The following is a 25,941-nucleotide window of genomic DNA, read 5'->3' as shown; positions in this document are numbered from 1 at the left end:
TTGTGGCTCACGGGCCCAGCCGCTCCGCGGCATGTGGGATCTTCCCAGACCAGGGCTCGAACCCGTGTCCCCTGCATTAGCAGGCAGATTCTCAACCACTGCGCCACCAGGGAAGCCCTCAGTTTCTTGAAAGAGAGAGGACTATAATGTCTATTATATAATGTCAAGATTGATTCAATTCACAAAAAACCCACTAATTCACCTAAAATTCTGTATTAAAGTGTGCTCACCAAAATTTCTTCTTCTTGCAGTTTTCTGGCAATTTCAGCATCATACCATTCCTGATTCCTGTTGGTCACTCGTGATGGAGTAGAGACCGCTTCTTTCATCACTCTGGGCTTCGTTCCTAGAAAAAACTCAGTGCAGTAAGGCTACTGAGTGTGTTTTCTGAAAAGTTGCAAAATTTATGATAAAGAAATTATTCTTCAGTATCTAACAGTGACAATACTGCCTCCACTCTAAAATACAACGTAGGGTGTGCTGGAAATAATTGTTTCCCCTAGGCATGCAAGAGGTGATACAGGTAATCCACACATTTAAAACAAAGTTACCCACCCAAACCTGCTTGGTAAAAACTGCCCTCTCATATAGTTTCTCCAGCAGTAGAAAATCATACAAGGAACTATAAGTGAGACTTTTGCAAAACAGGAAGTGAAAAAAAGATTAAGTCCCTGAAATAAAAAGAATTTAGAGAAAAGCAAGTTATTTGGAGTTTTAAAGAGACTAAACTGTCAAGGCTGGAGGAGGTGAGAGGCTTTCCATCTTTTTACCTCGGCCCTGCACACGTTACTTCAGCGGGAACAGAAACAGCCTCACCTGGGAGTTATGTGACAGTCCCTATTAACCAATCAGTGGCCCTGCCGTGGCTTCTGCTCTTATGGCCTCCAAACCCACTTGCTTTAGAGCTTTCCCATAGCTCTCTGATCAGCTTAATGTTGCTAAGTTTTAGGGAAGATGTAACATAAGTGAAATGTCAGAGGGCACAATGACCTTAGAGTTCTATTGTTCTGAGGAGAAAGGAACACCGGGACTGGTAGGGAATTTTGGCTTTTTACTTTGAAATTTTATAAGCAGCATATATTCCTTTTATAACTTTCAATTAAGTGGTAAATGCTAATGGTTATTCTAAAATTGTGGGTATTTACTTCTTTGTATCCTTTATAAATTACAATTATTCAAAAATGTGACTGTATTACATTCAAAAATAATAAAAAAATTTTAATGCAGTGAATAAGATTAACCATCTGGAATAGTGACTCTCAGTAAATGGATTACTAAAGGGAGAAAGAAAATTTACTCCTAGTTGCCTGTTTCTTTACATTAGAGGTTCTCAATCATGTCTATATATTAGAATCACTTGGAGTACTTTATATACACATGAAAATTTTTGATCCAAACCCCTGAGATTCTAATATAAATAGCCTGGGTGAGATCTGGCCTTTGTCAGTTTATTTTAAATCTTACCAGTTGATTCTTAATTGCAATTACCATTAGAACTACTACTTTGGTGTATTATGTCCATCAAATTAACTGTACATGAAAATAATTTTTATCAAAATGCCTCAGCACATGATTCACTTACTTTAAACAAAAGAGGAAAAAGGAAAGAAAAAAATACAACTAAATTCTGGGCAAATGAAGAGTTTAAATTATCTGGTGAAGCCTCTTTTTGAACTTTAAACCTAGCTTTGTGGTAAATCCAAAAGCCACAAACTCATCTGCCTTTCCACAAATAAAGACTATTAAACCTGGCTTTCTTACCTTCAGGTCTATTAGCACCTGATTACCCAGAATACAGAATCTACTTCAGCTTCACATTATCTCTAGAGCTACTGAATCTTACGCTAAGCTGGGCTGGTTTTAACGCAGATTTCTGAGCAGTCTGGGACAGTCAGGAAACAGTGGTATACTCACTCCCAAGAGTAGATAAAACTCCCTGAGTTATGATTAGCTTAGTCATAACTAGAAGGGAAGATTTCAGGGAAAAATAAGTAAAATTAGATAGGGAGGTTGGCATTGGGAAAAGTCAGTGGACAAGACAGGTTGCTATACCATATGCCCTTCTACAGAAATGGCACTTCCACGAGCAACCCAAGGCCTAGCTGAGGACGACAGGGGAGATCACACTTATGCCCTGCTCTTTCAATTTTGCCATCTGGGGAAAGAAGTACAATGGAAATGTGCTCAGATTTGGAGAACTAAACTTTCTCCACTACTATGCCTCCTACTCTACACCACAAAATTAACTGAGAAAATATTTTGTTTTAATACCAATCAAAGATGCTTGGAAGGCATTCAAGTGAAATAGTCAAACAAAGAGTCTTATCTGGTTTGAAAGGTGTTAAGACTGTGACCTCTTAGCAGTTAAAAAGAGAATTACACATGGGAATTCCCTGGTGATCCACTGGTTAGGACTCCGCGCTTTCACTGCCAAGGGCTCGGGTTCAATCCCTGGTCAGGGAACTAAGATCCCGCAAGCCACGCGGCATGGCCAAGAAAAAAAAAAAAAAAGAGAGAGAGAGAATGACATATAGATCAATGGAACAAAACAGAGAGCCCAGAAATAAGCCCATGTGTATATGTTCAATTAATTTATGGCAAAGAAGACAAGAATACACAATGGAGAAAGGACAGTCTCTTCAGTAAATAGTGCTGGGAAAACTGGACAGCGACATGCAAAAGAGTGAAATTTGACCACCAACCTATACCGTACACAAAAATTAATTCAAAATGGTTTAAAGACTTGAACATAAGACCCAAAACAACAAAACTCCTAGAAGAAAACATAGGCAGTAAGCTTCTTGACACTGGTTTTGGAGATGATTTTTTGGATTTGACACCAAAAGCAAACTCAACAAAAACAAAAATAAGCAAGTGGGACTACAACAAACTAAAAAACTTCTTCACAGCCAAGGAAACCATCAACAAAATAAAAAGGCAACCTACAGAATGGGAGAAAATATTCACCAATCACATATCTGATAAGGAGCTAACATCCAAAATATATAAAGAACTCATACAACTCAACAGCAAAAACACAATCTGATTAAAAAAATGGGCAGAGGATCTGAATAGACATTTTTCCAAAGAAGACATACAGATGGCCAACACATACGTAAAGGTGCTGAACATCACTAATCATCAGGGAAATGCAAATCAAAACCACAGTGAGGTATCACACTTCATGCCGGCTAGAATAACTATTATCAAAAAGACAAGAAATAACAAGTGTTGGCAAGGATGTGAAGAAAAGGAAACCCCTGTGCACTGCTGGTGGGAATGTAAATTGGTACAGCCACTATGAAAAACAGTACAAAAGTCCCTCAAAAATTTTTAAAAAGTTAGAACTACCATACAATCCAGTAATTTCACTTCTGGGAATTTATCTGAAGGAAATGAAAACACAAACTCGAAAAGACATATGCACCCTGTGCTTACTGAATTATTATTATTTACAATAGCCAAGACATGGAAACAACCTAAGTGTCCATTGATGGATGAATGGATAAAGAAAATGTTAGATACACACACACACACACACACACACACACACACACAAACACACACAGAGGAATATTATTCAGCCATAAAAAAGAATTAATCTTGCCATTTATGACAACAGGGGTGGACCCTGAGGGCATCACGGTAGGTGAAATAAGTCGGAAAGAGAAAGGCAAATACTGTACGTCTTCACTTAAATGTGGAATCTAAAACAAAACAAAAAATCCTGAGCTCAGAGATACAAAGAATAGATTTGTGGTTGCCAGAAGGGGGGTGGGCAAAATGGGTGATGAGAGTCATAAGACACAAACTTCCAGTTATAAAATAAATAAGTCAAGGGGATGCAATTTACAGCATGGAGACTATAAGTACTGCATTGCATATCTGAAAGATGCTAAGAGGACAGATCCTAAAAGTTCTCATCACAAGAAAAAAAATTTGTAATTATGTATGGTGACGGATGTTAACTAGACTTATTGTGGTGATCATTTTGCAATATACAAATATACACTTGAAAGTAATATAATGTTATATGTCAACTATACCCCAATAAAAACAAACAGCTATATTTTGAGGTAACATCCCTCTAGGTCAAATATTTAGAGGGAAAAAGAAGAGTTTATTTGAACTCTTGATATATCTTTGGAACTTGCATGCCTCATAAGTAGACAATTTCTACAGCCTGGAATACTAGATTTCTGGACTGACAGGACTGCCCATTAAATGCAGTATACTCCGTACCAAAGGTGAAAAGAGGTTTTGTAAGTATGTAATGAGGAACTTCAGATAGTACAGTGTAAGGTTGTCATTATAGAAAACAGAGATGCTCTAAAATGTTATTAAACATAGTTAATTCAAAGAAATTACCAAAATGGCTGCCTTCATTGTGGAAACCTAAACATAATTTGGAAACTAGCTTTCAAAACACCAGGTGAACCATACTTTCAAGAGTTCCACGTTCATTTCTTAATCAAATTCTTGCTTATCTTTTTCTGTTCATCATTCTCCAGTCTGAGGACACAAGAACCTCCCTCAATGAACACAAACAAAGCTTACCTTTCAAGAAATTCTGATAAAATAAAACTGTTAAAAGTACTGGTACTCAAGATAAACTTATCCCAAACTATGGAATAAGGTAATATGATGACACATGGATCCTGATACCATTCAACAGTATTTTGTAATAAGCCATTCTGACACTTGGGGAATATCATAGCAGAATGGTGTTTAATGGCTCTGAGAGGTTGGAAGTTGACTGGCAGAAAATTAATAAGCTGTTGTAATTTAATAGCTCAATAGAGATGTTTACCCTCAAAGGTGGTATGGATTTACTGCCCTTTAGAAAATTAACCAATCTTATATTTAATTTAGCAATTTTATTCTGTATTCCATTTTCAACTGATTATAAAACCATGTCCTGCAGATCAATGCTCTTGGAACTGGCTCTCTGTTGTCCTGCCAGTTTCTTCATTATTAAGTTAAATAAAACTTTGGCCTATGCTAACAACTTTAAGAACTGTGCTTTCACAACAGCAAGAATAGACACCAGTATCTAATAATTATATTTTAATGTATCTTCTGACTTATTCTGGGTAGGTGGGGGGGAGGGGCATCGCAAATTCAGCCGCCTACAGGGCCCACGCAGGTAAAGTTTGCAAAGTAAGTTGAATATAAAATGACAGACGCTAGCAGCTATGTTGTAGCCATTTTAGTAGCTGCCTAGTCACACTGTTTTTAAACCCTTATGCTATTAAAATAAAACATTTGCCTACAACTCCAGTACTAGGGCCTGTGAGTCAGTGTTTGTTTCATATTAGTTCCACCCTTTCTAAGCCTGTTTAAGATACCCTCAAGTATACTAAAAGCCATAAAGATTTAACCAGCCCTCAGAGCACACTTAGAAGGTTGGAGTCACAGAATCAGAAATGTAGAGGTCGATGTAATCACCATTCCTCCCCGGTATCTTTTGGACTCCAACATGTCTTTCTAAATCTGGATCCAGTGTAACTTACCCTACTCCAGGTAGATTTTATCACTCTACCTGGAGTAGATCATTATCTACTCCAGGTAGATTTTATCACTTCCTCCTCTACTGCCCCACAGCTCTTTGTTAAAAGTATATCAAATTTGCAATTGTTTGTCTACATATCCATCTTTTTGGCTTGACTCATGAAACTTCTGCGGTTCAGATCCAAGCATCCATCCCCAAACATAAAGCCTGAGGCAAGAATATTTGTGGCAGACACTCATCTGGCTTGCTGAACTGAATTTTCATTTTCTTTATCACCAAGTCCTTTAAAAACTTAAAGGACTAACATGATAGGAAGAGATAACATGAAAGGAAGAACCAAAAGAATCAACCTGAACTTGCAATCTAGAAACCACTTTCCAGACCAGAAGTAGAGGTTGGCTGGGCAACAGTAATGGAAGTAAGTAAGAACAGGCATCTCCTTGGTACTTTTTCCCCAATAATCCTCGCGTCTCTGTAAAACTTCCATAAGAGCAAAACAGAACTAGGGAGATGAGTGTGGTCTACTTAAAACACCAGACAGGGCAGTACTATGACTTGCAGTGGTACAGCCACACGGAAGACATCACAGCGGCGGTTTCCAGACAAGAATAGAGAGAACCGTTACTATGTCAGTGACGGACTTCAGAGTTAGGACTCATGGATGCCAGAAATTTGAGGCTTAAGACTAATGTTCACCTCGTTCTTATGTAAGTACCAAGAACTTACCTCATATTGGCACTTCAGAACACCAACTGTATAGTTAGAGTTGAAGATGGTTAAAGCACAGGAAGGAACTCAAGGCAATTGTTTTCAAACTTTAAGTACATAAGAATCACCTCCTGGTCTAAAACAAACCCGAATTGCCATGCTGTGCTCCAGAGATGATAACATATGTAAGACCCAGAAATCTGAATTTTTAGGAAATAGCCCAGCTGATTCTGATGAAAACAAACTTCAGGCTCACTATTTGAAAAACGCTATCTTAAGAGATTGCCTATCCCATCTCTCACTTTACACATGGGAAAGATGAGGTCAAGAAAATCCAGTACTTCTAGCCCCGCAGGTCTTCTAGTTAGGCAAATACTATGAAGGTGGTGTTACTAAACCTTCTGGGTTCACTGAATCAAAACCAGAAACTCAAGAGCATTGATTTGGTATCAGAATCTCTGATATATGGTCTTGGCAAATTAAAAATTGCATCTGGGATGGGTACCTCCACTGCAATCTGGAGCTGGAAGAATGTTGTAAGGAATGAGTGTATTCTCTTAGAAGGCAGAGATTTGAGATTAAGTAAATACCTTTTTGTAATATTTGGCTCCAGGATTTATTTCCAAGCCAGGAGCACAAACCAGAGAGAAAGGACAGGTTGTTTACGATGCTTATTAAATACATTTGTTTGTATGTGTATACATGATACCAGAACTTCCAACGAGGCTGCCCTTTATTACCTGCGTCACGGAGTTGGTGTCGTTCCTCGCTCTCTGAGAAGGGAGGAGCCCTGGGCCTGTGCTTCCTCTCTCTGTGCTCACCTTGCCCATGGTCGCTTCTATATGCAGCTTCCTTGCAGTGAAGCCCCGCTTTCTGTGAGGCCTCGGGAGAAAGCTGGTCTTGGTGCCTGGACTGTTTTTCCCAATTGCGAGTTCGATGGCTGTGCTTAGCCTCCCAGTCTTCCGATTCAGTGCTCAGAAACACCTCACCACTGATCTTGGGGAGAGGAGGTCTTCGGGGCCTCTCGTGACCAGATCGTTTCCTTTCAGGCTGCTCAGTGTTAATTTGGGGATCGTCCCTCACTTTACCCAAGCTAGAGGATGAAAGAGGTTTCTCTGATGAACAATGCTCTTCCAGTTCTTCCAAGTTCTCCTGTGGATGTTTCGATGTCTCCTTTCTCTGCTTCACAGTCTTTTCCTCACTTTGGGGTCTATAAGACTTTGAGAATCCAGAACCCAACTCCCTTGCCCTCCTTGACCGTGGCTGGTCTGAGTGGAGGTGGAGGAATGTGAAAAATAGAAATGCAAGTTAACTTAATGAGAGTATGAACTCACTACAGGACAGAGGCAGGGCCCAAGTTTAACATATTTTAAAATGAGGAAGATGACTTTTCCAATTTAACAAACTGAAACGAAGGGATGAGCATTTGCTGGAATGGTCCATGCCTACATGAAGGATTCTGGATACATAGCCAGAAAGGTAAAAAACTAAAATGAAAGTAAGTGAAAAAAAGTAAATCTGAAAGAAGAGCTTGATCATGATTAGTGAAGAGTTAACACATACTTTAATATTTGCCAATAACAAAAATTCTAGTCATTAAATGTTTAATTCTATTTATAAAACCAATTTGGAACTAGTATATGGGGGAAAAGTGAGAGCTGAGGGAGTCTTATAAAACAGAAAAAGAACTAAGCTTTGTGATTCCAGTCAGAGACTTTCAAATATTCTTATTGGAAATAACAATAAATCTATGTCAGAATATTGCTAATTTCTACTTAGTCCACTAGAGTGATGATCCACAGATTTTCGTGTTCCTCTGTCCTTTCTCCATAGGTGGTCAAAGCCAACACTCCCAGCCATGTTACAGTTCAGTGTGGAAGAAGAGGGAGTAAAGGAGAATTTTAAGTGAGTAAATGCCCGTATTATCTTCGGAAAACTCTGTTCCTAATCTTACTTGAAATTCTTCAGAGGAAAAAAATTAAAAAGAGATGCCATAACAGAATACATAAAAAGGAGTCACTTCCTAAATACATTTCAAAAAACTTTATGATATTGTTTTCTGGGTATAAAAATACAATATGTGCTAAATATACAAGTCCCTAAGTTTAACACAAACTGCAGAAACAGCACACAGATGGGTGCTTTTTTGTCAGGTCTCATTTAAGAACAAGCAAACTGTGAAAACAAAGGAAGTAAATTAACAATGCACATTGCAAGAGCATATTTATTTTAACATTTTCTAAGACTTTTACTTTAATTGGGAAGTAACAAAAAGAAATCCTAATTCCGTGGAAGATTGCTAAAATAGCCAAGATTCCCTGTTGGAATTAGTCAATCGCTGAACTGCTTTTGAAACAGCTACCGTAATTGGGTGGGATGCAGAAAAAATAAACGACCATAAATTTCCTTAGTTATTAGGGGTTTTGTTTGCTTGTTTTGGGTTTTTTGTTTTGGTTAAAGTGTGTTATTGTTATCTAAGGAAGGAACAGAGGTAGGGGAGACAGTGTTAAATGTATCTCTTATGCCATAAGCTTCCACTGAAAACTCCAAATTGTTTCCTCTTGAGCTTTCCAGAAGAAAAGAACATTTGCCTCAGAGATGACATCTAAATTAAAATCTGTCTTCTAAAAAGTCTGTAGAGGTATTTATCTTCATAATTTATGGTAAAACTTATTTTTTACAAAAGCAGAAGTGAAACAAAACAATTACTCTCTGTAATAAAATAAAGTATCTACTCTTTTAACCAAACTGTTATTTTAGGAGTATCTTGACAGCTGAGAAAGAATCAATTCACTACTGCCGTGAATTAACATAATACTGACCAGCTACATAAATGGTGACCACAACTAGGAGACAATGGTTTAGTGTTAATACCTATGTTCCCACAGAAAACTGCAGGAGTGAAGCCTGCCTTTAAGCCCAAAAAGAGACAAGAAAGGTTTTGTTTTCAACATGGATGTGTCAAGTTATGACTGTTTTGTTTTTTATTTTTACTTCTTTCTAAAAAGTTAACAAATATTAGTAGTTTTACTTTAGGGAAGTGTGTTGCAAGAATTAGAACAGAGCTGTCACTATGTTTTCACAGAGTTGACAGGAAAAAATATTTATTGTGATCACTTGTGATATCTTTAAACCTGGCAGGGGTGGAGGAATCTGAATCCTTTAAAACCCAGTCCAGTTAAGGATTGAGACTTTTACATTTCTTGAGACCAAGTTATTTGGCAAATATAATTAACTTCCTTATAGCCAATACATACATGCATATATATGTATATACGTATACATATATATACACCCACACATATGTTTGCATATATATATATATGCATATATATATGTTTGCATATATGTGTATGCAAACATTTGATTTGTGTGCTTCCATGTTTGTCTTTCAAAATAAAATGATTTTTGTTTAAATAGACAAAATACTATGTAGTACACATATTACATTAATATATGTATAAATAATAGTACTTTAGAGTTTATAAGTCTTCAGAAAAATTACATTGTTTAATCTTCTCAACATCCATGCAAAGGATTTATTTTTAGAATCTCCATTTTAGAGATGAGAAAAAGGCTTAGAGTGATTACAGTAGACAACTTCCTTAACATTACAACGTTTCTAAGGAATGGATGAAACGTGAATCAAGGTCTAATGACTCCAAAGACCATGACTTAAAGTCTCTAATATGCTTGCAATACAGGTTAAGTGGCTTTGAAAAAAAAACATGGATTCATAAATGAATAAGATATACCATTTCAATCGATATAAATCTGACAGATGTTTTGGATAATTTAAGATTTGTAGAAAATCTATAAATGATTATTCTTAAAAGCTTAATTTATTAAAGTTTAAGTAAAATGAAAGCTAAAACGACCACTTCTGTAATGATTTGCTGTGATTATTATAAGACAGACAAAAATCATATTGCACGCAAAGAAGTACAATTAAAGAATATCCCTTATGTGTTGGGAAAGGACCACCGCAAAGAACATAAGGCTGCTTTGTAAATATGAGCTGGACTGCAATATGGTTTCTGTGGAACTCAACTTAGTCTAACTCAAAGGCATATAAATGAAGATCACGTGTTCAGCGATATATCGTCTCCCGACAACAACACAACTGAAGAGAAATTCCAACAGTACTTTACAGGCACATGCTCAGAAGGTCACTGTTTTCTCTTACCAATCCCCCCCAACTCCAAAAAAGTAGCATATAAGCCATTCTCCATAATTTTACAAAAGCAGTTAAATAGAGATTTGTAAAAATTTTAGGTGTCCCTGAAAATCCACTGAATTCTTAACATAGTCTAGAGAGATGAATCAGTATGACAGCACTCTGGTGAAAACCACCAGGTTTGAGTCCCAATTCAAGTTAGTATAAGGTTTTAATAGAGGAATGCTAAAATTAGTACCTTAGTGTACTTAATTTACTTACCACCCTAATGTTTTATGCCAGACCACATTTCTAAGATTTTAATTAAAGCTGACGAGTAACTCTTTACCTTCTGACCTCTAGTACAGAAAAATACGGCAATAATTTTTCTTTTTAAATGATGTATCACATTTGATTAGAAAAACCAGCATAAGGAAAATGGCTATCAAAAAAGAGCTGAGCATTTTACATATGGAAGAACAACACACCAAGCAATAAGTAGAGAATCAACCTGCTTACTGATTGTGTTATAGAGCTGAGCTCTACTGATTAGGATAGATTTAGAACAAGTGACTGCAAGACTCAAACTATAATAATCCTATCACCTACATATATGTATCTTTCATTCTACTCATCAAAGACAAATACCTACTTACCTTTTATAATGAAATTATAGAAAAGCAATTGACAATTAATTTTCAAGGAACTTGGGGATTACTGACCTTAAAATCTTTACTCTCTAGAAGCTGCTTTTAGATTTTATTTAGCTGGTATCCTAAGTATGGTCTCCAAGCTGAACTACAATAAATACTGACACTAAAAACTATAGGAAATGTCTTTCCTTTGACAGATCTTTAAAAAGGACTGAACAATATTTGCCAATACTCATTTCCCAACACACTTTTAAGATAAAGAATCACCACCACCACAAGTGCCACCACCACACCATCACCACCACCACCACATTGCAAAAGCAAGCACTAGAGAAGGGATCTCTCTATATCAGAAATTTTTCTATATGGTAATCAAATAGCAAAGAGAGCATCACGAGCAAAACATGAACAGAGAATCTTAAAATTCAATTTTGTCATCAGCAGGCTAACCCATTGGCCTAGGTTTAAAAGATAAGAAGCATGGAAAAAAAGCTTTGGTATCCAGTAACTGATAAATGCTGTACCTCCTTTATTATTTGTGCCACTTTGCTGCTTCAAACAGTACTGCCCAGATTTCCTTGAGAAAGATCAAGCCCAGAGACTCATATGCCACTTTTCCACACCCCAGTTTATGTGCTTAGAATGTAATACAACATTCCAAGTAGCAATAGTGCAAAAGAATGCATGCCAAATTTTGCTAAACTCTATTCAAGTTTTAACAGCCATAAAAATGGCTCTGGTCATCCAACTAAAGAACAGATGAATTTATTAGATAAGATAAAATTCCACCACAAATCTAAAGGGGCCCTAGGGTCACTTTACAGACAAATTTAAAGGGGTGTCTTGCAACTGAGTCTAAGGATAGAGTAGGTCATGATGCAAGAACTTACCTCCATCTTCATAATAGTAACTATCACCATAAGCATTGGCTCCAGGGGACTCTGGAAAGTGTTTTTTTCGCTTTTTCTCTTCCTGTAACTCTTTTTCTTGCAGGAGTCGAGCTATGTCCTGCAAATACAAAGAGAAGGGAAATAAATATTACCAGAGGATGAACAAACTCCATACAGTGACCCTACAGGTCAATGGCCTGACATTCCACTGCCAGGCTTTTGTGGCTCTGCCTCCAGCTAGGCTCTCTAGACGTTCCGCTGTTAAGCTCATTCTGTCCAAATGCCACAGATGACTGCTCAATAGGAAGGGCACAAGATCCAGAAGAGAGGGAAAGGTTTTTTTAATTGAGTTTAAATCTAACTCAACTTGAAGACATTCAAATGTAATGTTCCTAAAGCTGGTTATAGAACAGAATTTTTTAAATACATATTTACGGGCTCTTTTTCCAAGATGATGATTCACTAAGTCTGAATAAGGAAGAGTACCATAATCTCTAAACTTTTATAAACTGTATTTACAATGTAATTTTAAAACGTTTTTAAAAGAATTTTTCAGTTGATTCTGATTTAGCTTTGCATTAGAAGACCACTGTCTTAACTATCAATAAAAAAGAGAAAACAGTCTTCCTCCTGTCTCCCCTCTGCTCTATCTCCAGGCAAGTTTTTAGCAGTTACTAAGTGATGAATAATAACATTCTGACTGCGTCCCCTAAACGATTACCGCCCCCCATGAAAACAAAGGTATATACAAATAACTGCAATACAACTAAATTATAAATGCCTCAAAAAAGAGGGTAAAATGTCTATGGGAGCACAGAAGAGGGAATATTATTTCTACTCAAATGGATTAGTTCAAGGCTTTGCATTAATGTTAGGTTTTGAACAAAGAACTGGATTCCAACAGGCAAGGGAAGAACAGAGAACAACATCAGCAAAGTTATAAATATTTTAATGGGCGTCAATCTAGGGAACAACCAATAGTCCAATTAGAACGCTGGATGTGGGGTGTTACAGAGAAAGGTGAGGCTAAAAAACCTCACCTGGATCAAAGGCGCCCTTTACAGACAATCTTAAGAAGTCTGGCGTCTGTAATGTAAGGGATGAGGGGTTCCTAAAGGTTTTGAGCTAGAAAGTAACAATGTTCTGAATTTGAAGATTATTTCTACGAAAGGCCCAATAAAATAGCACATAAACTTTGTTCACGTACACTTTTTTGGAAAGAAGGTCCCTAGCTATCATCAGATTCTTAAAGATCTTACAAATACGGCAACAATACTCACCGATGCAAATGGTAATAACAGCCATAGGTAGTTTGAGGGGCTAACTTCCTTATATGTACAATGAGGAATATAAGATGTGCTCAGATGTAAATGGTGCAAATTTTGAGGCAAGAATTAATCACTATTCTTCTTTTTGCAATTTTCTGAATAAGTCAAAGTGAAGAATATACTAAGACTGCAAGGCAAATAAAATTCATCTGAATGACTCAATTTCTCTTATATCAGTGTAGAAATAAGTTGGATACTGAGGCTAGGTAAATTAGCAAATGTTATCCATATTAGTATGGATTAGTATATGTTATCCATATACTTTTTTTTTTAAATTATTAGCACCTTTAATTATTATTTATTTATTTATATATTTATTTGGCTGTGTTGGGTCTTCGTTTCTGTGCGAGGGCTTCCGCTAGTTGTGGCAAGCGGGGGCCACTCTTCATTGCGGTGCGCGGGCCTCTCACTATCGTGGCCTCTCTTGTTGCAGAGCACAGGCTCCAGACGCGCAGGCTCAGCAGTTGCGGCCCACGGGCCCAGTCGCTCCACGGCATGTGGGATCTTCCCAGACCAGGGCTCGAACCCGTGTCCCCTGCATTAGCAGGCAGATTCTCAACGACTGCGCCACCAGGGAAGCCCCAATCCATATACTTTTAATGTTCACAAAATAGCCTTACAAATCTGACTTTATGTTAAGTACATGCCTAAATTCAAACTTATAAATATACTATTAACATATATCCTTTAACTGATTTCTATGCTGGAAACGTCTCATAAGTCTGTAAAATATATACATATATATTTGATAAGTAATCCATGTAAAAGCACTCACAAAATACTGCAGCTCAGAATGAAAGGTAAAGAACACAATCCCACTTAGAACACAAGTATAATTTTCATGCAAAGAAATCTGAATTTCTAATACTTTGATGGAAACAAATCCCCTAAACCTAAAGAATATGATGATTTTCTTTTTCCCTTCCAGTTCAAGTCAGAGATGCTTTAGAGACACTGGGAGAGAAACATTAACTACTAAAATGGATTTCTTTGGGCCTGAATTCTTTATCTGTAAAGTAAAAGGTCTGAACTACTCAACCTTAAAGTCAAATGTCCTGACACCCTAATGCACCATTTTAATAAATCTGGGAGTGTTACCAGATGCCATCCCCTGTGCCAGGTTCATTGTATTTGATGTCGTGCAGAGCAATATACCAGTCAGTTAGGAAAGGAGAGAGGCGTGACAAGATAATTTATTCTCCCCAAAGTAATATCTGTTACAGAGTTTCCCAAATCCCTATTTATTTTACTGCAAAAGTAGGAAGAAAATGTAAACACTTCCCTGAGTTGTCATGTTTACTAAGCACCCAACACTCATTTTCCTAAGTGGTTTGTTTTACTGAAAACAAAGTTTCCCTTGATATAACTGAATAAAAATATAAAGGAAAATGACCAGGTCCAACTGCCAGTAGAAATTATTCAACTGTACTCCAGGGACTTTATAATTGCTTTGCTGCTATTGAATTTAGTCCTAATGAATACATAGTAATAAGCCTTCTCAATGTGAAGAGCCAAAGATGAACCATAGAGAAACAAAGGTGATGCCCCTTTTGTACAATGCGTTAGCTAGTCAAAAGGAGGGCTCTTAACCAAGTAGAATAATAATAACCATAATGTGTCATGCACCTTAGCACCCAAACCTTTTGCTCTTCTAACCTCTCAGCTCTTTTCTGAGTAAGCTTCTTCTGTCTGAGAAGAACAAGAACAGCTAGCTAGACTTGAGGAGGGAAAGGATAAAGGAGGGAAAGGAAAATTGCTGCTGTATTATAAACCGTGGTTTAGCCCAAGTCAGTTTTCTTCCCTGCTTTCCAACATTACTGCACAATGGGTTTAGTTAGGTGATTTCAATATAAAAAAAATTCCCCTGAAACAAGCTGAAGATGGCAATTATTAGTCACAATGCTTGGATGCAGCTTAGTCACCCCTGACATAAACAACCTCCTTAGTCTTCAGCTTCCTTCCTGTTAAAGGTTAGTCTAGAACAGCATTTCCCAAGCTCTGTTTCTGAGAACACTGGTATCAAAAGTTTCTCCAAAAAAACCAGAAAGCATTCAATAGAAAACATGTATTATATCTAACTCTTTAAACACATTAGCTCATTTTGACACTTGGATAAAAGAAAAGTAACCTGTTATCTTCCTGTAACCCAGGAATTTCCAAATTTATTTTGTGACGGATGCCTTTTTGTTACATAAAAAAATATAAACCTTATGAAACTAGTGTTCAATAAAACATAACTTGGGGGATAAAAATCTAAAAGAACTCATAAGCCCTTTTGAAGTCACACTCAATTATTTTTTAATTAATCAGGTAGACTTACTTTGGGTTAATATGTGGAAACAACTCTGTTGCATAGAAGACTTTCTAGTAAATACATTTATTGAAATAACACTCAACTCTGGAAAACTGGAAGCTGTGAGCATAAGTAAGGGCACAGGTAAGGATCCCTGGAATGCTAGAGGAAAGTTATTTTAAGAGAAACATAGATTTACTGATTCCCTTCAATGGGTCAAACATTCTGCTAGAGACCTCCTATAGGGAAACAAGATACGTGGTCAATATCGTTAATGTTCTTATCTATTAAGTGCTAGAAGAAAAATGATTAACCTAATGTAAGACACGCAAAGATGAGTGCTCTAAGAGAAGCATTCATACAAACAAGGTGCAATGGAACCCAGAGGAACCCCGCGCATCTTTCTCAAGTAGAAGACAAATTACTGAACTGTGGTGCTGGATCCCTTACGGTATTTTTATGGTTTATATGATTTTATATCAGGGTTACTTTCCCCTTAAAGTTTTCACCTCTACCATACAATCGTACTGGGATTCAAAATTAGAAAATCTTGGGTATAAAGACAATCTAAAGGAGATCTGAAAATGTGATTGTCAAATGACTGTCAGAAGAACAAAAAAAAGGAAGCCATCCCATTAGATTGCTAAATTTCTTTTATTAACTAGCAATTAATATATTAATATATTATATTATATATATTATATTAATATATTAACATCTAACTCAGTAGGGAACTCAAAGCAGGAATAAACCCAAAAGGGTTCCTCTATAAGACCAGAAAAAGAGAGTAACACCAATTCCATTGCTATAAAAATATCAATATAACTAGGATAAAAAGAGAGAAGAATTTTCTCAACCAGAAGCCACCCACTCACTCCCCCTGTCTGGCTATATATGTATAAACCTATTTCTAAAGTGCCAAAACATAGGAAAAAATTTCAGTTGCTAAAATTATTACTATCTGAGCTATTCTCTAGATATTACCAACTTATATAAATATTTTTTTAGAACACAAATTTCTAATGACCTTAAGAATGCTATGAAAAAGTACCATGGCTCACACTAGATTAATTTTTAATGTAAATTGGTTACTAAGTTTATCCCTGAACAGTTCACATTATAAATGGCTCCAAATTGTTGGACTAGTGCCACAGACTTTTCATAACATGGTTGGCCATGCTACTGTTTATTTACGCAAAAAAAAAAAAAAAAAAAAGTTTTTCACTAAAATAGTTTCACATTCACATATATTTGGACCTAGGTTCAAAGACACACATATGTATACATTCACACACAATTAGTTAAGAGTTTTATTTAAGAATAACTGAGTTAAATCAACTAAACACACATTTCTTGGCTTCATTAAACAACACTGACAAATGCTAAAGCTGTGACCAAAGAGAAAGATCTCAATAAAATTAACCCCCCATATTAATCACAAACTCATACAGTCCAGTATTACCAAAGGCTACAAGCCCATTCAACACGGCACTGAGAGGAAGGAAGGAAGGAAGAGGGAAAGAGAGAAAAGAGGGAGGGAAAGGAAGGAGGGAGAGGCCACAATGCTGGTAAGAATACAAAAGAACTTTTTAAAACTTTTCTACAACTGTCTCCCCAATGGAAATGCTACCTTCCTTACATCTGTGCTCTGTTAAAAAACACAATAAAATTATACCATAACAAAGCCAGACATGCTAATTCACCCCCACAAAGTCGTATAACTCTACTCATGAACAATGTTGTTCAGAAAAAAATCTGTCCCAAGAGGAAAGGGGCCTTGGATTCTACATCTGGTTGTTTTGGGGGACTATGAACTACCCAAGAGAGTTGACCTCAAAAATCTCTAAAAGAGATTTGGGTGAAAATCCAGAGAGGAATTTTCCACAGCCCTGCCATTCAGTAAGAACTCATTAGCTAAGCAGACTCTACAAGGAAGCAGAAGAGCACGGGGCGGGGTGAGGAGGGGGAGAATTCGGATAGTTGATGAGTAACAGGCAATGCAAAGTTGGCCAGAAAAATTAGCACAGTTGTCTTAGTCTCCCCTATTAGGCACCCTGGACTAAAATAAATAAGCATTATCATACATCCTTCAACATCAAACTTTACTAATGCAGATTTTGTTTATTTAATATAACAACATACTAGTCAGCTGGAAGTCACATTTTTCTACAACAGAAGAACATCTTGGCAGGACAGCCATCTAATCTAAGGCATCAGTGAAAAGTCAAAAAAAGTCTGAAAGCAGTTTTTTAAAGGCTAGTCTCACTAAACGTCCACAACTGGATTTCTCATCTCTCATTCCACCTCACTGGGGAAGGGGGAACATTTCAGTAGGTCAAACAGTAGTGGAGGGCAATGTAGTAGGAGGGCAGTAAAGGCATAAACTCCTGAAGATCCCTCAGATCAGACCATACTAGAACACACCTAAGCCTGTGTATTGTTTCCCCTTTCTAATTTCATGCTTATCTCCCTATAAGAGAAATCAGAGTTATTGTAAGGGGAATGGTGGGGAAAACACCTGGCAAGAAAGCAAAAAGGAAAGAGCAGCTATTAATTTAATATGTGGCAGAGACTTTATGTACATAATTTTATTTAAACTTCACAACAGCCCTTTGGGGTAAGTATGGAGTTATCATGGACTTCTTCAATTTGGAACCTGAGGTTCTACATGGTTAAGTGAGATGCTGAAAGTCTCAGCTAAAAGTTAAATGGGTAAGATTCAAACCCAGGATAGTCTAACTCCAAAGTCTCTGTGTTCTACATTGTGTCACAGTATATCCAGGTCAGAGGCAGTCAGTCAGGAGACTGAACTGTACAGACATTTCCCTGGCATCTTATTGTAGCTTGGGACCAGTAATTTACTTCTTCAAGACTTAATTTCTTCATCTGAAAAATGCAGTTATTCACTACACTACACACTTTATATAGTATAACAATGAGATTATTGTGATTGCTATTTAGATTCCACATGTGTAAAATAAAGTATTTTGGTTTCCCGAATACTGTTTTTCCCCAAATGGGGTGGGGGGAGGGGGGGAATTACAGGACACCAGTAGCATTTATAAGAAGCCAACTTCATTACTCTGTGATTTTTAAAATAGAAGCTTTCCTGTCTACAAAACATAATCCCTTCTTTCAGTTGCCAGTTTCATCTCCAAGGCAGTCTTGACTATAGAGATGCAACACATCCTGTAGTAAGAAAGAGCTCCTGTGTTGCCAACAGGAAGGATGAAAAGGAATCCTTAATTCCTACTTACAACTCTGATCATCACATAATCATGGTTTGTTTCTTAAAGAAATAGCTAAATACACTCACACCAGGCATCTCACACTCACCTGGCATTGAACAAGGAGTTCCAGAGGAACAAGGATGGCTCAGTGTAGGAACAGGAGATGCAGGCTGGTTCACTGATAACCCTGATTGTATCTATTTAATAGGGTGATCGTATGTGCCAGTTTGCCCAGGAGAGTCCCAGTTTATGTACTTATTAATAGCAACCCCTTTAACCCTGAAAAGTATTTCTGAGTATGCAAAATACCATATGGTCGTTCTACTATTAAAAATAATAAATCATTTTTTCCTTATTATAAATGAAGACAATGGCCAAGAACAGCACAATTGGTGTAAAAAAAGCAGACAGAGAATCAATGCAAATTGAAAAGGAACCGTTTGAAATGCTGAAGACATAAACACAAAAGCAAGTGATCATTAAGTGCAAATTCAAGTCTTCTCACAAACCATATACTACTGCTAATTTTAGCCATTTTCAGCTTTAAAAACAACACAGTTTAAAAATATATACAGAATCAAACAGATCATTGTTTTGAGGCAGCGTATCACAGGAGAGTGAAACCATTAACAAAAAAGAATGAGAGCAATGAACAGTCCCTGACTCCTGTTCAGGCTACACTCAAGGTCTGCTCTCCCTAAAGTTGTGGGAATAACCCGCAGACAGACACCCAGTATTGAGCTGAAGCGTCCCTTAAAAATTCATTTATACCAAGAACTTCAGAACATGATCTTATTCGGAAATAGGATCTTTGCAGATATAATTAAGAGGAGATCATACTGGATTACGGTGGGTCCTCAATCCAATGACTGGTGTCCTTATAAGAAAACAAAAGGACAAAAAGATACAGGGAAGAAGGCCATGTGACAATAAAGGTAGAGACCGACATGATGCAACTACAAGCCAAGGAATGCCAGACAGCCAAGAGCCACCAGAAGCTAGGAGGAGGCAAAGAAGGGTCTTTCCTAATAGGTTGCATGGCCCTGCGAACATCTTAATTTCGATTTGCAGCCTTCAGAACTGTGAGAGAATAAAGTTCTATTGTCTTAAGCCACGTTTGTGGTAATTTGTTACAGCAGCCCTATGGAAACGAATTCACAATTTATGTCAAATTATCCATTATCATCTTTTAAGATTGCACCACTTAAACAACTGGTCAAAGGGCAATAAACAGTGGTTCATGGAGGGCGACCCTTGGACTATGCACCCCAAAAGGGGAGAGTTCTGTTGCCCACCCAGCAACCCTACACTGAGCCCGTGAATACAGAAAGTCACAGCTCTGGAGCTGAGCAGTCCTCCTCTGTGGGGTGGAGGGGCATTCACTAAGTTGTACCTCATCCTTCTTCTCCTGAATGCGTCGTCTCTCGGCCTCAATAGCCAGCTTCTCCTGAATCTCCTGAGCAATTTCACAGTCTTGTTGTTCACTAAAACACAAAGGTGAAAACAACATGAATAAAGAACATAAGGAATGATTTTTTCCTAAACACAATTTCCTGAATACTCACTATGAGCCAGTGCATATTTTTATCTCACTTAATCTTCACAATAATGATGCAAAGAGGTTGATATTGTCATATCCTACAGATGAAAAAACTGGAGGCCCAGAGTAGTGGAATCATTTCCCTAAGATTGCAGAGAAAATAAGTGGTAGAATCAGAATGCAATACCCAGACACTACAATGGAAAGCTCCAGGCTTTTTCTATACTACCATATCACCTCACCCTACTGGGGTCACTTTACAGAGACAGGCATGTTCCCTCAAAGGAGATGTATACTATGAGAATAAGGTCCACAAATAACCTAATACGTACAGAGTATGCAGAAAAAAATTGGGAGTGAGTTCACTAAAATGTCAATAATACTGTGGCCACCTAAAGGTGGTGGTATGACTTTAAAATGATTTTTATAAATTTTTTAATTAGAGGCATTTTTTTTCAGGTTCAATAAAACTTTTAAAAAGGGGGGGAAAATAAATAAATAAAAAGGGGGGAAAAAAACCCAATGTATATTCCCTAGCTTTAGGTCCCAGGAGAAACCTCTGTGGCTGATGCCAGTTTTCTTAATACTCTGGCCACTAAAAAACCCAAATGTTGTAATACTGCTGCTACCACAGTTTTGTTTTGTTTTGGCATTTGTGCATTCAAAAAGATTCAAACAACACCTGCTATCATCCAGGCACCATGCTCAACACTGAGGATACGAAAATAAATAAATCTCCATCCTGCACTCGGAAGCCCACAGTACGTTTTGGTGGGAGAAACAAGACAAATCATTTTGGTGGGAGAAATAGATCCTTTAAAACAGCACCTATGAAACAGTGGTTCCAACAGAAAATGGGGTTTGGATCTCTCAGAGATGGCTACAGGTACACAAGTCTTCCGGCTGCAGATTTCAAGAAAAGTCACTGGGCAGCTTATAACTCTAGAGTGTGATAGTGCTGGGAAGCCAGCCTTTACACAGCCTTTACAACCTTTAACTGCTAACTAGGAGAGAGATACAGGCATGTTTAGAGTTCACTATCTAAAAAGATGCTGGAGCAAAATTACAATTGTGGTTTATGTATGCAGTTCGTTTGCTACACAAATATTTCCTCTTATTCTCCCCCTGCCAGTTGAACTTAAAATACTCAGTTAATCTAGTCTTGGTTGTATATTCCATGTTTAATGGCAGTCTTTTGTAACTGAAAAGTGTTGGGTGTGGGGGGCAATAGCCTAACTTCTCTGGAGGAATCGAAATCCATACATTCTATTCTAACAAAACTGAGGGGATGAAGACTACTCTCATTGTATAAAGAACTGGTCACTTTCAACACGTTTGGAAATAGGTATAGATGAAAGTAGATGTGTGCACACACGGGGGTATGTATGTATGTGTATAACGCACATACAGGACAGAAAGGGAGGAAGGGAATACAAGACAGAGAGCACAGGCCAGAAGCAGAAATGGCAAGCTTTTTTAGAATCAGTAGAAAAATCACTGGACAAGATGCCTGGAGACCTGATTTCCAGTCCTGCCACTGTTAACCAGTGAATCATGCCCTCTTATGTCGTCTTATGAGCTATAAAAGTTTTTGGACTTAATGACTTCATATTACAGGTCTAACATTCAAGGATTCTGAACCATTCAAACCACAGAATTGAAAATAAAAATCTACTCATTTTTTATTTCCATACCTTCTTTTCGTTCACTTACTTTTTTTTTTAAGCTTACCAAAAAGTGTTTATTAATCTAGTTTTAAAAATATGGAATGCTTCACAAATTTGTGTGTCGCTTTGGCAAACGCTCAGAGTTTTTTTTCCCTGAGTCCCTTAAAGGCAATGGCTATGTTTTATTCATATCTGTGCTCTCTGGTGCCTTTCATGGTGGCAGAGTTATTAGCAAGAGCCAGTAAGAATGTTTATGTACAAAATAAGGAAGCTGAATAAAATCATGAATGAAGTCCTCTCTGAAAATAATAAAATAGAAAAACCTTTCCTCAAAGGCAGCAAAAATAATAGGCTATCCTGTTTATTTAAACATGACAACTAAAGTAAATAGAAGGGTCCCTTCACTTCCTCCTTTACCCCTTCCTCCTCAAAACAATTTTGTGGTTAAATCCACCATTAGAGATTTAGGTATAGGAGCCTCTCTCATAGAAGAAATGTACTCTGTGAGCCTTTAAGACATTAAAAAGAATAAAAAGTCATTTTGCTGGAAGAGACCTTAGACATGATCTCTCCATTTAGGAGGAGACAGAGAAATAACTTTGGTCAGACACTGAAGTTATGAAGAGAACTACGGGTACGATTCAGAGCTTTCCAAAAGATTCTGCCTCTACTTAAAAAGCAAGGGGTTAAAAAACAAACAAACAAACAAACAAACAAACAAAAGCAAGGGGTTTGGGACTTCCCTGTGGTCCAGTGGTTAGGACGTGGTGCTTTTACTGCTGGGGCACAGGTTTGATCCCTGGTCGGGGAACTAAGACCCCGCAAGCTGTGCGGCGCAGCCACAAAAAAAGAAAAGCCAGGGGTTCGAGGAAAATAGGAGTAGCAAACACTGCTAGGAAACAATAAAGGAACCCAACAGACCTCATAAAGTTCTTTGACATCCAGTATTTCGCTCGATTCCCCCCAAAAGCCCAGGAGGCAGAGGGGACAGAGATCATCTCCCCCCTGTACAGGTAAGGAAAACTGAGTCAGAGAGGTGGACCAAATGACTCAAAGTCATCAGTGAAGAGTGCTGAGTCCACACCAGAAACCACATGTCCCAAAACCTGGTAAAGTATTCCAACAACAAAGACAATTTTTTTAATTCAAAGGAAACTATGGGATAGTCACTGTAGGATTTGTAATCTAATAGTGAAAGGAATCAGAGGAACAGATGGAGGGAGAGTCCTCTTCCCTGCCCTGGCTGCTGACACCACAGAGAAAACCAGTCCGGGCATGATGCCCTCCCAATCCCCAAGTCCTCACAGGTCTTTGTAGCGCTTCTGCAGCTGAGCCTGAGCTTTCAGATCTTCCTCTTGAAGCTGCTTAGCCACCTGGAGATCATGCTGGACCAAACGGTTCCGCTGAACATTCGATGCCAAATGATGCTCAACTGGATAGTAAAATTGGAGAGAGGAATTATAATGCTTTGGCTTATTAATGATAAACCTGAGAATAAACTTAGGAAGAGCCTTTCCATTAAAAAGGGCTTCACATCCGTCATTTCATCTTATGCTCTAAATAACACTACATAATATGCAGCACAGGAGTTATTATTTTCATCTTTTCATTGCAGAAAAAGAGAATCAGAAAGGTTAAGTAATTTGTATTGGGCACAAGATAAAATAGTGGCAGTGTCAGGACTTCTACTCAAATAATCGAAAACCAGGGCCAGTGTTCTTTCTGCTCCACGAGTTGCCACCTTATTTATAAAATACTATTTCAATAATGAATTTTTATATTGACACACGAATTAATGATTCACAAATTACAAAGCCATACTTACGTACTTCTGTATAACACGTATAACTTAGATTTACTTTTCATGAGTACATACATAAAAATTCAGAAAAATCTACAATCTAGACACTGCCCTCACCTGGGAAAAGATGTTCAGGCCTCCTAGGGGAAGGAACCCATCCCTCTGCCAGCCTTCTACACGCCCCCAATGCATGTATAACCACTATCTCCCTCCTATAGCACTAAGGCAAAGGAAATGGTTCAAGTCCCTCTTTTCCTCCGATACACCCAACAGTCTTCTCATCCCTAGCAGCTATCTGACTTCAAAACACCCAGAATTTTATTCTTCACTGAGGTGTCATTTGCCTAGACAGATCCCTCAGGATGGAAGGGTGATATAACCCGATGACTCTCTTTTCTCCCTGCCTCACCCTGAGAAATCTGCCTCAAGCTACCACTAAAAAAGAAAACTGAAGGAGCACGCAGAGGGCTATTACTCACTCTCTTGTTCCTGCAGGCTGTGGGCCAGGGTGTGGTCCTCCAGGACAGCAAAATCTCGGCACACTGCAGAGGATGAGGGAGAAGGGCAGACAGGAAGCCTCATTAGTAGAACTTTAACATAAAAAGAAAAAGATCTTGTTCAGGACTTCAAAGACTCCATCCTAATATTTTAGGATGATCAACTTTATAACTCGCAATGCACAAAACAGTGACTAGTTAGTATAAAGTCTTCATTCACAAAAACCCACATAGTACCTGCTCAGGGCCAAGAACAAGCTGTCACAAAATAATGGTTAGGTCCCTGGCCTAAGGAAATTAATCACAGAATCAGAACCCAGAGGCCCAGAAATTCTAATCCACTTCTATAAAGAGAGGGCAAGGACTACTGTAATAATAAGAGACAAGAATGTTTCACATATTGCAGCTGAGAAGAATCTGAGTTTTTGCATGGTCAGAGGAGTTAAGCCATCTGGGATTCAGAGGATCCTTTCCCAGAGACTTATGTGTATCCTGGTACTCTTAAGGAAAAACACACCTTTATTAGTCCCTTAGGCAGGAGCAGAGCTCTACTTTAAGTGTAGTCACATTCTTCAATGGGTCCACACCCTCAGACACGAGTTAGAACTGGTTCTCTAGGTCTCTCTAAATATAGAGCTGCCCAAAGAGAGCCTGCAAACCAAAAGACAGTGGGAACCTTGCAGGGTACCAGGCATCTGCCCCTAACTTTGCCTCCGTCTGGAGAGCCAGGCAAGAGCGTTTCCTGGACTACTTTCTTAGACACAAATAAGAAGAGATAGTCTTAAAGGTCCATTCCACCCCAAACTGTAATTTAAACTTCTGCTTCTTAAAACAAACATACATATGAAGGACTCTTATCATGAAAAATGCTGTTTTGTTTGTCTTAAGGACGTGCAGTTTAGGTGATATATCCTTACTCTATTCCAAACATGTACCTCACATTAAAGAGGAAAGTTCCCAAAGCCTCAGACTATTGCAATGTGTAGGACTCATGAAACTGTCCTCTAGGGCTTACCAGAGTTTACAGATTTCTTTCTGCAGCTCTGACTTTGTCTGTGAAGACATTTAATTAAAACAGAATGAAAAAAACATTCCTTTGCCATTCTTAGCGCTTATGTATGTTCACAAACACATTCACACAGCCCTGTCCCTCGCTGAGAGATAATGCAACTAAAAAGCAGGCAGAGCTTGGAGACGTCAAGATTACTCTGAAAAGGTTTTAAGATGGAAAAATCATTTCTGCCCCAAAATCATATTAAACCGAATATGACCTACTTAGCCCTGGCTCAAATGCAACTACAAAACCAGCAATTTCAATAGAAAGTCCTGTTCTTTTACATCCAATACATTCTCAGCAAATTCTAACAACTTGAGGCCCAGGTCAAAGTTCCCCAATATTTCACAGAATGAAAGTGCTTTCAAGAAGAGCTAGTTAAACCTCTTATTTAATAGGTGAGGAAAATAAGGGCCAGAAGGAAGAAAGGGCTTATTAAGGCTATATACATAGTTTGCCGGTGGCAGGGCTGGGAGTCAGTTTCTCAGCAAGCAAGAGCTGTTTCTGCTCCTGACAACCAGCCCTCCTGGACTCTGGTAAACCACAGTCGGAACAGACTGAAAGAAGATATTCTATACTGACCAACATGCATTCTCTAAAACATTTAGCTGA

The 25,941-nt window shown here is 38.0% G+C and overlaps 1 protein-coding gene across 4 annotated transcripts in view; it reads right to left on the bottom strand.

Moving 5' to 3' along the window:
* CCDC50 (coiled-coil domain containing 50) overlaps positions 1-25,941 on the bottom strand; it is a 67,198-nt gene that overhangs the window by 16,815 nt on the left and 24,442 nt on the right. For 2 of the 4 annotated variants that reach the window (XM_057545234.1, XM_007195197.2), the window contains exons 2-7: positions 24,258-24,320; positions 23,283-23,409; positions 20,164-20,254; positions 11,920-12,037; positions 6,961-7,488; positions 231-346 (exon numbers count right to left, since the gene is read on the bottom strand). In XM_057545234.1, coding sequence (XP_057401217.1) covers positions 231-346; positions 6,961-7,488; positions 11,920-12,037; positions 20,164-20,254; positions 23,283-23,409; positions 24,258-24,320 — 1,043 coding nt within the window. The remainder of the gene's footprint in view (positions 1-230; positions 347-6,960; positions 7,489-11,919; positions 12,038-20,163; positions 20,255-23,282; positions 23,410-24,257; positions 24,321-25,941) is intronic. The other 2 variants (XM_057545235.1, XM_057545236.1) reach the window with 2 other exon arrangements.

The sequence above is a fragment of the Balaenoptera acutorostrata genome, chromosome 4 (assembly GCF_949987535.1).
Source record: "Balaenoptera acutorostrata chromosome 4, mBalAcu1.1, whole genome shotgun sequence".
Lineage (NCBI taxonomy): Eukaryota > Metazoa > Chordata > Mammalia > Artiodactyla > Balaenopteridae > Balaenoptera > Balaenoptera acutorostrata.
This window is presented reverse-complemented; position numbering and strand designations above follow the sequence as displayed.